Raw genomic sequence first — 14,193 nt, 5'->3', positions numbered from 1 at the left:
ATGGGCATCACACATTGTACCCATGTCGGGAATCAAACCTGGGTCCTTCAGCGTGACGAGCAAACGCTTTAACCACTGGGCTACCTGACCGCCCCCGACTGTTATTAAACTAGTATGTAGTTTGTGTAGTTTAGTTCAATAAATATTATTGAGCCGACCCGGAGTTGTTAAATCTATCCTGAAGAACTCTTTTGAATGTATCTAGCTCAGAGTAGTGTTAGGAACTTTGCGTTTGTAATTGTAAAATTCTGCCATTAACAATATCAGGCTAAAGATTTCATCTGAAATAAAAATATTGCTGAGTGTGGTGTTAAACCAACAAACAATATAATATGTCTTGTAATAACTTCTAGAATGTTTGGACATGAGTACAATCCCAAAATAGATAAGGAATTTATTATTGGCGGCAACCTTAATTTTGACTAAGATCACCTTAGCGCTAAGATCAGCATTTACAATGGTACACAGGGCCCTGACGTTTTGCTCCAGTACGATGCTTCCCTGCATGAAGATCGGAGGATATCTTCAGAGAAGGTCTCGTCAGGGGAACTCTGAGCAAGGATACATGGGTTTAAGAGCCAGTCAAATCTAGTGAATGAGTGAGTAAAGGTTTTGGCCACTTTTAGCAATAGACACCACACATTGTACTCATGCAGGGAATCGAACCCGGGTCTTCTGCGTGCCGATCAAACACTTTAACCACTAGGCTACCCCACCGCCCAATCAAATCTAAGGTTTCAATAACGATTCAGTTTCATCTCTTTAACCAGCTTGATTCAGAAAATTTCTATCTTAGCAAAAGAAAACACCACAGGACACAAATATACTCTCAATTGTACATCCCTCTGGGTGTGCATGCCATGTCACTCCGAATTAACAGGATGTATGAAATGTCAACGATCACAGTATAACTTTTTTTTTTTGCATTCAGAATTTTCTGATTATATTCATATTCGAGATACAGATATTTTATTCTTTACTTTTACTTCCCCCATTTACCCTTCTGAATCTGTGACTGCCTCCGTGGTCTAGTGGTAGAGCATCCGCCTGGAGAGCGGAAGGTCCTGGGTTCGATCCCCGGCCGCGTCATACCAAAAGACGTTAAAAGATGGTACTTGTTGTTACCCTGTCTGGTGCTCGGCATTAAGGGGCTAAAACAAGGACTGGTCGGCTCGGAGTCAGTATACTGTGTCTGAGTGGGGTATTCATGTTATCTCAGTGAGCTAGCACTGTAAATCGGCATCAGTCTGGACTAGTACAAGCAGCAACACATACATGCACGTCGCTATATAAGTGCAATAATCTTGGACGCGACGTTAAACCCAATTTCACCTCACCTCTGAATCTAAGGCTGCAATATATTTATTGCTGGATTTCCATTCATATTTCCAAAATTCTTTCAGTAAGGAGGGTTGAGATGAAAGCCCAGTTAGCAATCTATTTAAGCCGAAGCATTGAGATGAGGGCCACACAATATAATAACGATGGCTTTATAAATGATTTCATCCATAATAAGAAGTTACAACAGATTTTCAGACAAATTCCCTTGTGTCTTAGTCGTGAATTTGTTAACAGAATTCAAGGTCCTAAGTATGGGATGCGAGGTTTGGATGTGTGAGAGCTTGTCACCATCACCTGGTAGCCAAAACAATCCTAAGCGATACTGACAGCCCCATGAAAGTAATGGTTCTTCAGAAATCCAATTAAATTACGCAGTTAAGCAGAATTCTGGGATTAAGTCAAAGGAGAAGCATAGGAGCTTCATTTCGGAAACATTACCGTTCCCGTGGGAGATGCGGAGGTCCGAAAGTCATAAAGGCGCTCATCTCCTAATTATGTTTTTGCGGGTATTTTCATACGTTTTAAATTGCATAATGTTGGAGATTGAATTATGTGGCAACTTTGTAACACATTGTTAAAACCAGGAAGTAGATTGCCTGCTTTTTCTGTAGAGTTTGTGTGACTTTCGTCCTCTGCATGATACATGTAGGAAGACCTGATGCTTTTGTTTAAGGAAACCACTTGGTTGAAATAGCCTAGATATCGATCACATATTGTTTGTGGAGTGACATTGTTAAAAAAATGTACAGTAATTAGAACAGGATAGTTCACAAAAATGAGAGGAAAAGACATTAAAATGTACGAAATGGTAAAATTTGTCATTGAACGCAAAAAGATGGAAGAAATTGCTCCATTAATGTTACTGGCTGTTTCTCTGCATTTGTAGATGGAAGAGGACATGTTACCAAACTATGGCGCCAGGCACCTCCTTTCATCCTTATTTCTTTCTGTCGTGATAAAGTTTGATAAATGATAAATTATTGAGTCAGTGTGGTTTTATGCCTTCTTTATTAATATGTCTATGTCATCTCAGCTTAGTATGTAAGGAAATCCCAAAGTGAGGTAGTTTGGGAGGAGTTCACTCACTCGCTCGCTCACTCGCTCACTCACTCACTCACTCACTCACCCACCAACCCACCCACTCACTCACTCACTCACTCACTCACTCACTCACTCACTCTCCCTCTCACTCACTCACTCACTCACTCACTCACTCACCCACCCACCCACTCCCTCACTCACTCACTCACTCACTCACTCACTCACTCACTCACTCATTCCATCTTCACTCACTCACTCACTCACTCACTCACTCACTCACTCACTCACTCACTCACTCACTCACTCCATCTTCACTCACTCACTCACTCACTCACTCACTCACTCACTCACTCACTCACTCACTCACTCCATCTTCACTCACTCACTCACTCACTCACTCACTCACTCACTCACTCCATCTTCACTCACTCACTCACCCACTCACTCCATCTTCACTCACTCACTCACTCACTCACTCACTCACTCACTCACTCCATCTTCACTCACTCACTCACTCACTCACTCACTCACTCACTCCATCTTCACTCACTCACTCACTCACTCACTCACTCACTCACTCACTCACTCACTCCATCTTCACTCACTCACTCACTCACTCACTCACTCACTCACTCACTCACTCACTCACTCACTCACTCACTCATTCCATCTTCACTCACTCACTCACTCACTCACTCACTCACTCACTCACTCACTCACTCACTCACTCACTCACTCACTCACTCATTCCATCTTCACTCACTCACTCACTCACTCACTCACTCACTCACTCACTCACTCACTCACTCACTCATTCCATCTTCACTCACTCACTCACTCACTCATTCACTCACTCACTCACTCACTCACTCACTCACTCACTCACTCACTCACTCACTCACTCACTCATTCACTCACTCACTCACACACTCACTCACTCACTCACTCACTCACTCACTCACTCCCTGTGTTGTTCCAACTGTAAGCAGTTCCCGCACATGTGACAGAACACTTCAATGCTAATCACTATTGATTTCATTTCACAAGAGATGTGAGTTTCTAACCAAAATAGAGACGTCCAGGTAATTTGTGTAATGCTACTGACTGCCTGCCTCCCTCCCTCCCTCCCTCCTTCACTCCCTCCTTCCCTCCCTCCCTCCCTCCTTCCCTCCCTCACTCACTCACTCACCCACTCCCTCACTCACTCAGTCACTCACTCTATCTTCACTCACTCACTCACTCACTCATTCAATCTTCACTCACTCACTCACTCACCCACCCACCCACCCACCCACTCACTCACTCACTCACTCACTCACTCACTCACTCACTCACTCACTCTTCACTGCTTAACTGATGTTGATTGGAGATAACTGACAAACAAAATGGTTGTTTAAATGATGCTGCTGGCTGTTTCCTTCACAGAAGTAAGAGCTTACTGTAATGACGATGGACCGCTGGACTTGTTGACTTCTCTGAATGCATGTGTCATAACTCAGCAGCATTTGCTCATTATATCAATCACCAGCTTGCCTCAGTTCTATACAGGCAACCATGATATTGCAAGAATATTGCTGAATGGGCATAGATATTTTGTGTCACAATAACCTGGCAGTGATGGATGTTGCTCACACTATTAGCCACTGGTTTGTCTGAGACATGATATAGCTGGAATATTGCTGAGTTGGCATAAAACAACAAACATGATTGTGTCACAATAACCTGGCAGTGATGGATGTTGCTCATACCATCAACCACTGGTTTGTCTGAGACATGATATAGCTGGAATATTGCTGAGTTGGCATAAAACAACAAACATGATTGTGTCACAATAACCTGGCAGTGATGGATGTTGCTCATACCATCAACCACTGGTTTGTCTGAGACATGATATAGCAGGAATATTGCTGAGTTGGCATAAAACAACAAACATGATTGTGTCACAATAACCTGGCAGTGATGGATGTTGTTCATACCATCAACCACTGGTTTGTCTGAGACATGATATAGCTGGAATATTGCTGAGTTGGCATAGATATTTTGTGTCACAATAACCTGGCAGTGATAGATGTTGCTCATACCATCAACCACTGGTTTGTCTGAGACATGATATAGCAGGAATATTGCTGAGTTGGCATAAAACAACAAACATGATTGTGTCACAATAACCTGGCAGTGATGGATGTTGTTCATACCATCAACCACTGGTTTGTCTGAGACATGATATAGCAGGAATATTGCTGAGTTGGCATAGATATTTTGTGTCACAATAACCTGGCAGTGATGGATGTTGCTCATACCATCAACCACTGGTTTGCCTGAGACATGATATAGCTGGAATATTGCTGAGTTGGCATAAAACAACAAACATGATTGGGGCCGGTCGGGTAGCCTAGTGGTTAAAGCGTTCGCTCGTCACGCCGAAGACCCGGGTTCGATTCCCGACATGGGTACAATGTGTGAAGCCCATTTCTGGTGTCCCCCGCCATGATATTGCTGGAATATTGCTAAAAGCGGCGTAAAACCATACTCACCCACTCACTAACATGATTGTGTCACAATAATCAGGCAGTGATGGATGTTGTTCATACCATCAACCACTGGTTTGTCTGGGAGAGCATGGATTATATACAGGCCGCCATGATATTGCAAGAATATTGCTGAGTGGGCATAGATATTTTGTGTCACAATAACCTGGCAGTGATGGATGTTGTTCATACCATCAACCACTGGTTTGTCTGGGAGAGCATGGATTATATACAGGCCGCCATGATATTGCTGGAATATTGCTGAGTTGGCATAGATATTTTGTGTCACAATAACCTGGCAGTGATGGATGTTGTTCATACCATCAACCACTGGTTTGTCTGGGAGAGCGTGGATTATATACAGGCCACCATGATATTGCTGGAATATTGCTGAGTTGGCATAGATATTTTGTGTCACAATAATCAGGCAGTGATGGATGTTGTTCATACCATCAACCACTGGTTTGTCTGGGAGAGCATGGATTATATACAGGCCGCCATGATATTGCTGGAATATTGCTGAGTTGGCATAGATATTTTGTGTCACAATAACCTGGCAGTGATGGATGTTGTTCATACCATCAACCACTGGTTTGTCTGGGAGAGCATGGATTATATACAGGCCGCCATGATATTGCTGGAATATTGCTGAGTTGGCATAGATATTTTGTGTCACAATAACCTGGCAGTGATGGATGTTGTTCATACCATCAACCACTGGTTTGTCTGGGAGAGCGTGGATTATATACAGGCCACCATGATATTGCTGGAATATTGCTGAGTTGGCATAGATATTTTGTGTCACAATAACCTGGCAGTGATGGATGTTGTTCATACCATCAACCACTGGTTTGTCTGGGAGAGCGTGGATTATATACAGGCCGCCATGATATTGCTGGAATATTGCTGAGTTGGCATAGATATATTGTGTCACAATAACCTGGCAGTGATGGATGTTGTTCATACCATCAACCACTGGTTTGTCCGGGAGAGCATGGATTATATACAGGCCGCCATGATATTGCTGGAATATTGCTGAGTGGGCATAAAATAACAAACATGATTCACCAAGAAGTTTCGTCGCTAAAGATCCACATTTGGAAGCAGGTGAGGCCATGTTCTGGTTGTGACATGATTCACCAAGAAGTTTCGGCGCTAAAGATCCACATTTGGAAGCAGGTGAAGCCATGTTCTGGTTGTGACCAGATTGAACTGCCTGCAGGTCAGTGGACCACGGAAAGATGGACTCCAACATAAATCTCATCCTGATGTCCTTCTGTCAGACTGCTCACTCCACGTCCAACAAGAGACATTAGGCCAATTAGGCAGACCTGAGAAACATCTTGTACCATTAGCAGTCATTGGTGAACCAGAAAAGCCACCTGAGACTGCTGCTTCTCAGCCACTGCCGCCATGTCATCGCATTGTAGTTCAACTTGATCTTTTAGTAAAGTTCACATGCTGGCCTGTATCAACATACTGCACAATCCTGCCTCTTTGATTGACAAAAAACTCCCTCTTACAAGTTAGAGTTGAGGAATGTAGGCTTCCTTTGAAGAGCTGTCGCCAGAAAGGTCAGCTGTCTTGCTGGATTGTACTGTTTTTAGGGATTGTTTGCAATTGTTGCATGAGATTATACTGTTTTTGAGGGATCAGTGTGTTTTCTTATTTTGTTCAATTGTGTCACATCTGATTGTTCTGTTATGACACATCAATATGTTAGCTTACCTGGCTGACCTTTCTGATCCAATATACTATTAAAATTGTTATACTTGGTATCATATTTGATTGTTAATAACTGTCACATTATGGTATGCTATGATGTCACATCAACTTTTTTATGTTGTCACATCTAAATTGTTAATAATTTTTCTGATTGTTCTCTGATATCACATGATTGTTCTATGGTGTCACATCTGATTGTTCTATAGCATCATATCTGATTGTTCTGTAATGTCATTGTTCTCTCATATCACATGATTGCTCTATGGTGTCACATCTGATTATTCTCTCAAATCACATCTGATTGTTCTCTGATATCACATCTGATTGTTCTCTGATATTACATCTGATTGTTCTATGGTGTCACATCTGATTGTTATATAGCATCATATCTGATTCTTCTAAGATGTCACATCTGATTGTTATATAGTGTCACATCTGATTGTTCTATGATATCACATCTGATTGTTTTCTGATATCACATCTGATTGTTCTCTGATATTACATCTGATTGTTCTATAGTGTCACATCTGATTGTTCTATAGCATCATATCTGATTGTTCTATGATGTCATTGTTCTCGCATATCACATGATTGCTCTATGGTGTCACATCTGATTATTCTCTCAAATCACATCTGATTGTTCTCTGATATCACATCTGATTGTTCTCTGATATTACATCTGATTGTTCTATGGTGTCACATCTGATTGTTATATAGCATCATATCTGATTCTTCTAAGATGTCACATCTGATTGTTATATAGTGTCACATCTGATTGTTCTATGATATCACATCTGATTGTTCTCTGATATTACATCTGATTGTTCTATAGTGTCACATCTGATTGTTCTATAGTGTCACATCTGATTGTTCTTAGATTTCACACCTAATTGTTCTATAGTGTCACATCTGATTGTTCTATAGCATCATATCTGATTGTTCTATGATGTCATTGTTCTCGCATATCACATGATTGCTCTATGGTGTCACATCTGATTATTCTCTCAAATCACATCTGATTGTTCTCTGATATTACATCTGATTGTTCTATTATAAGTATCACATCTGATTGTTCTCTCATATCACATGATTGCTCTATGTTGTCACATCTGATTATTCTCTCAAATCACATCTGATTGTTCTCTGATATCACATCTGATTGTTCTCTGATATTACATCTGATTGTTCTATGGTGTCACATCTGATTGTTATATAGCATCATATCTGATTCTTCTAAGATGTCACATCTGATTGTTCTATGATATCACATCTGATTATTCTCTCAAATCACATCTGATTGTTCTCTGATATTACATCTGATTGTTCTATGGTGTCACATCTGATTGTTATATAGCATCATATCTGATTCTTCTAAGATGTCACATCTGATTGTTATATAGTGTCACATCTGATTGTTCTATGATATCACATCTGATTATTCTCTCAAATCACATCTGATTGTTCTCTGATATTACATCTGATTGTTCTATGGTGTCACATCTGATTGTTCTATTATAAGTATCACATCTGATTGTTCTCTCATATCACATGATTGCTCTATGTTGTCTAATCAGATTGTTCTATAGACACATCTGATTGTTCTATGGTGTAACATTTGATTGTTCTTTGGTGTCACATCTGATTGTTCTATCATGTCTCGTCTGATTGTTCTCTGATGTCACATCTGATTGTTCTATTGTGTCACATCGGATTGTAAAACTTAATTTCATGGTGATGGGATGGTAGAGATTGAGGATCTGTAAGCAACTGTCAAATAGTATTTTGTGCCAAAATGGTAAAAATGTTATGTTTACATCAAATAATGCCTATGGCATTCCACAAACTTCGCAATAAGCACATCCAGTGATGACCATCTCCTGGTGATACTCTTCGTGATGATCCTGAATAAATCTCATTACCTGAATATAGTGTTACAGCATTACATTTGACAAGCATAAGCCTGCAAATAGACACTAGGATTCCCATAGGGTTCAGACAGGGAGCCATTAAGCTGATTACCATCAGTAATGTTTTGTGATATATTGAATAAAGTGGCCCAATCTTTGCTGTATCATTTCTGTCCTAGATCAAGAACAAACTCTGTCATAAACAGATGCCTCAAACATGATTCATGATTAACATTTCAATAACTGTAGGGACCCAAGGGAGGGGTATGTCCTGGAACATTTCTTAGAGAGTTTTCTTTCACAACCACTTCTTCAAAACGTATGAAACATTTTCTCTGAAGGAATATTTTTCTTCAGGACATTCAGTATCACAATTGAACAATCTTGTACATTCAGTTTAATTCTCTGGAAAGAGAAGCTGAAAATTTTTGTTATTTCAACATCCATCATGTCCAGCTTTGTTTCATTTGAAAAAGTTGTTTTGGGTTAGAGACAGCTTGGGGGATATTTCTAAGGTAGAAGATCTATGTTTGATCTCACTCACTCACTCACTCACTCACTCACTCACTCACTCACTCACTCACTCACTCACTCACCCAAACACCCACCCACTCACTCACTCACTCACTCACTCACTCACTCACTCACTCACTCACTCACTCACTCACTCACTCACTCACCCACCCACTCACTCACTCACTCACTCACTCACTCACTCACTCACTCACTCACTCACTCACCCACCCACCCACCCACCCACTCACTCACTCACTCACTCACTCACTCACTCACTCACCCATGTACTACCTTACAAAACAATGGCATTCCTGGCCAATATCTATCCCTAGTCCCCAGGCTTATTGTGAGAGTCGACTGGTGAGGATTGTCACGAGGTGTAACCTATCTCATTGTGTGTCATAATATTTGATGTTTAGACACCTCCTCCATGTTCTAGTGAATAGAGCGTCACGGAGAATTGAAGATTGGTGGTTCAATCCCCGGTCCAGGTCAAACCAATAAATAAAAGCGACAAAACCCTTTCCACATTCATAAGAAATCTCTGTCAAAAACAGACATAAAAATATGGTACTTCTTGTTACCCTGTCTGGCGTAGGCATTAAGGGGATAAAATACAGAATGGTCGGCTCAGAGTCAGTATACTGTGTCTGAGTGGGGTATTCATGTTAAACTGCAGCATGGTATCTCAGTGGGCTAGCACTGTAAAACCAGAATTAGACCGAACCGTACAAGCAGCCACACTCAAACAATTTGGATTAATATATATACTACTCAAACTAACTTCAAGACCAACAGAGTTTTTCATATGACTTTAGTCATGGCTGGAGGGTATTGCATCACACAGCCTTCCAATTGTAGGTGTTCCTTGACTTGTTTTGAGTAGTATACTTATTTATTGTCAGAGTTCATCTTGTCTATAAAAAACAGAACCGCTTCCGTGGTCTAGAGAGGGGTTCAATCCCCGGCCACTTCATACCAAAAGACGTTAAAAGATGGTACTTGTTGTTACCCTGTCTGGCGCTCAGCATTAAGGGGCTAAAACAAGGACTGGTCGGCTCAGAGTCAGTATACTGTGTCTGAGTGGGGTATTCATGTTAAACTGCGGCATGGTATCTCAGTGAGCTAGCACTATAAATCGGCATCAGTCCGGACTATTACAAGCAGCCACACAAGCACACACACGTACATGCACGCCGCTATATAAGTGAAATAATCTTGGACGCGACGTTAAACCCCATTTCACCTCACCTATAAAAAACGGAAATTCGTGACCTGTTTTGCTCAACGTTTCGGTAGTCCTCATTATGTAACCAGCAGTATAGGCAGCCATATATTTGTAAACACCGAGTTCAATGTCTTAAAATGAGTTAGCATGTGCCAAGGATGTGTTCTTTTGGGGCTGTCTGCAGTATTACTTTCTGTCTATTGTTGTACCTGCTGTCTTGAGACTGAAGAAATGTAAATCACCTTAAGATATTTGTTTGTTAGCTTGTATTTTGCACTCAGCAATATTCCAGCCATCGTACGTTACCATGTAGATACTGTAAATTATCAAATTAACGCATCACCAAATTAATATGAGTGTTAAAACCTGGCCAAAATGCATCAAGGGTCTTTTCCTTGTTATAATATTATAAGTTGTAGTATTATCCCGAGGGGTACATGAGGTTTTGTGTGTTCCACGTTAGGTTTAAAACCCCATGTACGATGAGTGATCCTGCTACAACAAATTTATCAAACCGGCATGTTTTAACTTGACATTGTAAAAGAATTAAAACAAATTCAAAGTTGATAGAAAACAGCTGTTCCATTGAGTGGGCATAAACAACAGCTGTTACAGCTGTTTCTTTTTGTATGAGTCAGGACATTTAGATAAACATGTGTCATGAAATGTTTAACTTTCATGGAGAAAATATCCTAAAATGTTAAAAACTATTTGCATATTCATCCTCCAGGTTTGGTCATCGAAGCCCTCCGCAAAGCTAGCGATGTTCAGTCACTTTGATGTGTCTTGTAATTCACCTCACTGTCACTGTTGTAGTAGTATATCTATATACTTATGCAGAACAAATCACACCAAAAAGGCTTGCATTTGGCCTGTCTGTCCTTATTTCAGAATAAGTGCGTTTGTTTACAAACAGGAGGAAAGTCCGGTCACGTGATAAGCCAACACCCGCGATCTGGTCACTGGAGCAGAAACGGAATAAGACGAGCCGAGCCGAATATGCTCGGGTGTTATTGTTGATTGTTTATAAACAAAGCTTTATGCCGATTGTTTACAAACAAAGCTTTATGCTGATTGTTTACAAGCAAAGCTTCATGCCGATTGTTTACAAACAAAGCTTCATGCCGATTGTTTACAAGCAAAGCTTCATGCCAATTGTTTACAAACAAAGCTTCATGCCGATTGTTTACAAACAAAGCTTCATACTGATTGTTTTGAGTGACAAACAAAGCTTCATGCCGATTGTTTATGAACAAAGCTTCATGCCAATTGTTTACAAACAAAGCTTTATGCCGATTGTTTACAAACAAAGCTTCATGCTGATTGTTTATGAACAAAGCTTCATGCTGATTGTTTACGAACAAGGCTTCATGCCAATTGTTTACAAACAAAGCTTTATGCTGATTGTTTACAAGCAAAGCTTCATGCTGATTGTTTACAAACAAAGCTTCATGCCGATTGTTTACAAACAAAGCTTCATGCCGATTGTTTACAAACAAAGCTTTATGCCGATTGTTTACAAACAAAGCTTCATGCCGATTGTTTACAAACAAAGCTTTATGCCGATTGTTTACAAACAAAGATTCAGAACAGTCAGCGCACTGTCGCTTTAAGTGTCTCTGGTTACAGCTGGAGTATTGCGAGATGCGATGAAACCCACACATCAGTGTTCCGATTAATGATGCCTCCACTTCTGGGATTCATCTTGGAATCAAAACTAATTGTCTATGGCAGCTAAACTGGGGGAAAAATTAATTTGTTCCAAATCAGGATTTTTTTATAGTTCTTATTAAATTGGTATTTGTTTTGAAGTTCTCCTTTTCTTAATTTCACAGATATTTTAACATCATATTTTAAAATTGCATTCGATGCAATAATGTGAAATTATGCATTAAACGGTCTTCCTCCATAGTGGTGTGTGTGTGTGTGTGTGTGTCTTATCGTGGGTTGAAGAGTTTTAATGTTTTTTCCCCAACACAAAGACGTTACTGTGAGCATGTAACACCGGAAATACCATGTCAACAAATCCGTACTGAAGTACGCAAACTAATCATGTAATTACACTGTCTAGTTATAAAAAGAGTTCATTATATATCTGGACTGATGTTTGAAATCTATTTTATTAATTTTATTCAAAACTTCATTCAATACTGTTTATATTCATTTCGGCGAAGTGAAGTGATCGGAAGATCGCGCAACTCACCAAAGGCTTGTACAGAGGGGTCGCCTTATACATGGTGTCGCTTTATAGACAGCGATATACGATATATTATTTTGATTTAGGATATTGTAGTTCCCATTTGGTCATTTCGACTGACATTTGCTGCAGGTTTGGGGTTGAATATCGTCCTCTGTGCAGGTCTGGTATATGCGGGGTGGTCGGGTAGCCTAGTGGTTAAAGTGTTCGCTCGTCACGCCGAAGACCCGGGTTCGATTCCCGACATGGGTACAATGTGTGAAGCCCATTTCTGGTGTCCCCCGCCGTGATATTGCTGGAATATTGCTAAAACCATACTCACTCACTCTGGTATATGCCTACATAGGTTGTTAAACCTTGAATCATGGTGTGCATCTGGAGATCATATCTCATAGCTTTGCTGACATCTCTGCTCTGTTAAATTAATCAGCCCTGTTTAGTTCTTGTGTGACAATTCCGACCGCATACTTCCCACCTTCTTACATCAACCGCATTACCTTGCATCCAATGATCACCTAACATTCTGGTAGAGACATTGAAGATCCTTCCCAGGAAACACAACAACGACCGATGGGAAGACAGAGTTATGAGCAATTAGCACCGCAACACAAACAAATGACATACCCAGACATGAGAACATGCATATATACAGGCACCTACCAGAGTGCAGCTCGTGCAGCTCGTCCACTGCTACCAGAGCGGTTGGTGTCTTCACCATGAGGCTGTGCTCTCGACACTTCCAGGGGCAATCTGCTCTCAAGCCTTACAATCATGTCCACAGGAACGTCAAGTGTTAAATTTGTCCGCCACCCACTTTTCTCGCGATACAAGTAATGCAATTACAGAATTAATCTCAGGAGAGCTGGCTTTATCATTGACTCTCTATACTCTTCGGTTTTCTAAAGGCAAGAAGCTCATCTAGAAACCGGCGCTATTAAGGAACCATCTTCTTCCTCAAGTCCTCAAATCAATGAACGCCCCTATCTAATGAAGCTCGAACAAAGTACAAAGATCCTTAAAGATCAAGAAATAGGTATGTGCTAAATTGGCCCTTTTCAGTCAACCTCTCAGTAGTGGTGAAATAAAAGCGCAATTTCGGCCAACATAACGGCCTTATCATGAGCACTTGTGGTCGTTTCGGCCATATTCTGCCCTGTGAGTGCTATACGGAGCTATATTACATGACTAGTTGCAATATAACCTAATGGGGCTGTGTGATATACAGGAATTCCTTGGCGCCAATGGAAATGGTCAAAGGGATGGTATGCATGGATTAGGAACATCTGCATTTTGACAAGGAACCATTTTATCATCCTATTCAAAGGATTTCCTGGGTTTTTTTACCTCATAGCTGTGTGTGGTACGGAAGAAATATTCATGGCAACTGCACAGGGACTATGAAAATTCTTCAGATAATTCATTTTTACCTATTAGCACTTGGCTGTTATGACTACATCATGGCTTGTTTTAGCATATTTTTTCAGTTATAATCACTGATACTTATGCCATGAGTTTGGAAAATACTTGACTCTGATTAGTCAGAGGTTTTAAATCAACATAAATACCTCTGATTGAAACTACTACCTTTGGCGCTTCACAATGGAGGATAATATTTATAGAAAAGCACATTATTCTCAGTCATTGTCAACAGGCATTTTGAAACTGTATTTACAAATTTAGGTTATCAAAGCAGAATTGGAGTTACTACAA

At 40.5% G+C, this 14,193-nt stretch overlaps 1 protein-coding gene across 1 annotated transcript in view; it reads right to left on the bottom strand.

Moving 5' to 3' along the window:
- Positions 1–13,256, bottom strand: part of LOC124137732 (mucin-2-like) — a 31,163-nt gene extending 17,907 nt beyond the window's left edge. Inside the window, exon 1 of the mRNA XM_048391642.1 lies at positions 13,144–13,256. Coding sequence (XP_048247599.1) covers positions 13,144–13,256 — 113 coding nt within the window. The remainder of the gene's footprint in view (positions 1–13,143) is intronic.
- Positions 13,257–14,193: the final 937 nt, after the last annotated feature.

Source organism: Haliotis rufescens, unplaced genomic scaffold (assembly GCF_023055435.1).
Source record: "Haliotis rufescens isolate VD_foot unplaced genomic scaffold, xgHalRufe1.0.p SCAF_94, whole genome shotgun sequence".
Lineage (NCBI taxonomy): Eukaryota > Metazoa > Mollusca > Gastropoda > Lepetellida > Haliotidae > Haliotis > Haliotis rufescens.
Note: the sequence above shows the minus strand (reverse complement) of the source record. Positions and strands in the feature narration are given on the sequence as shown.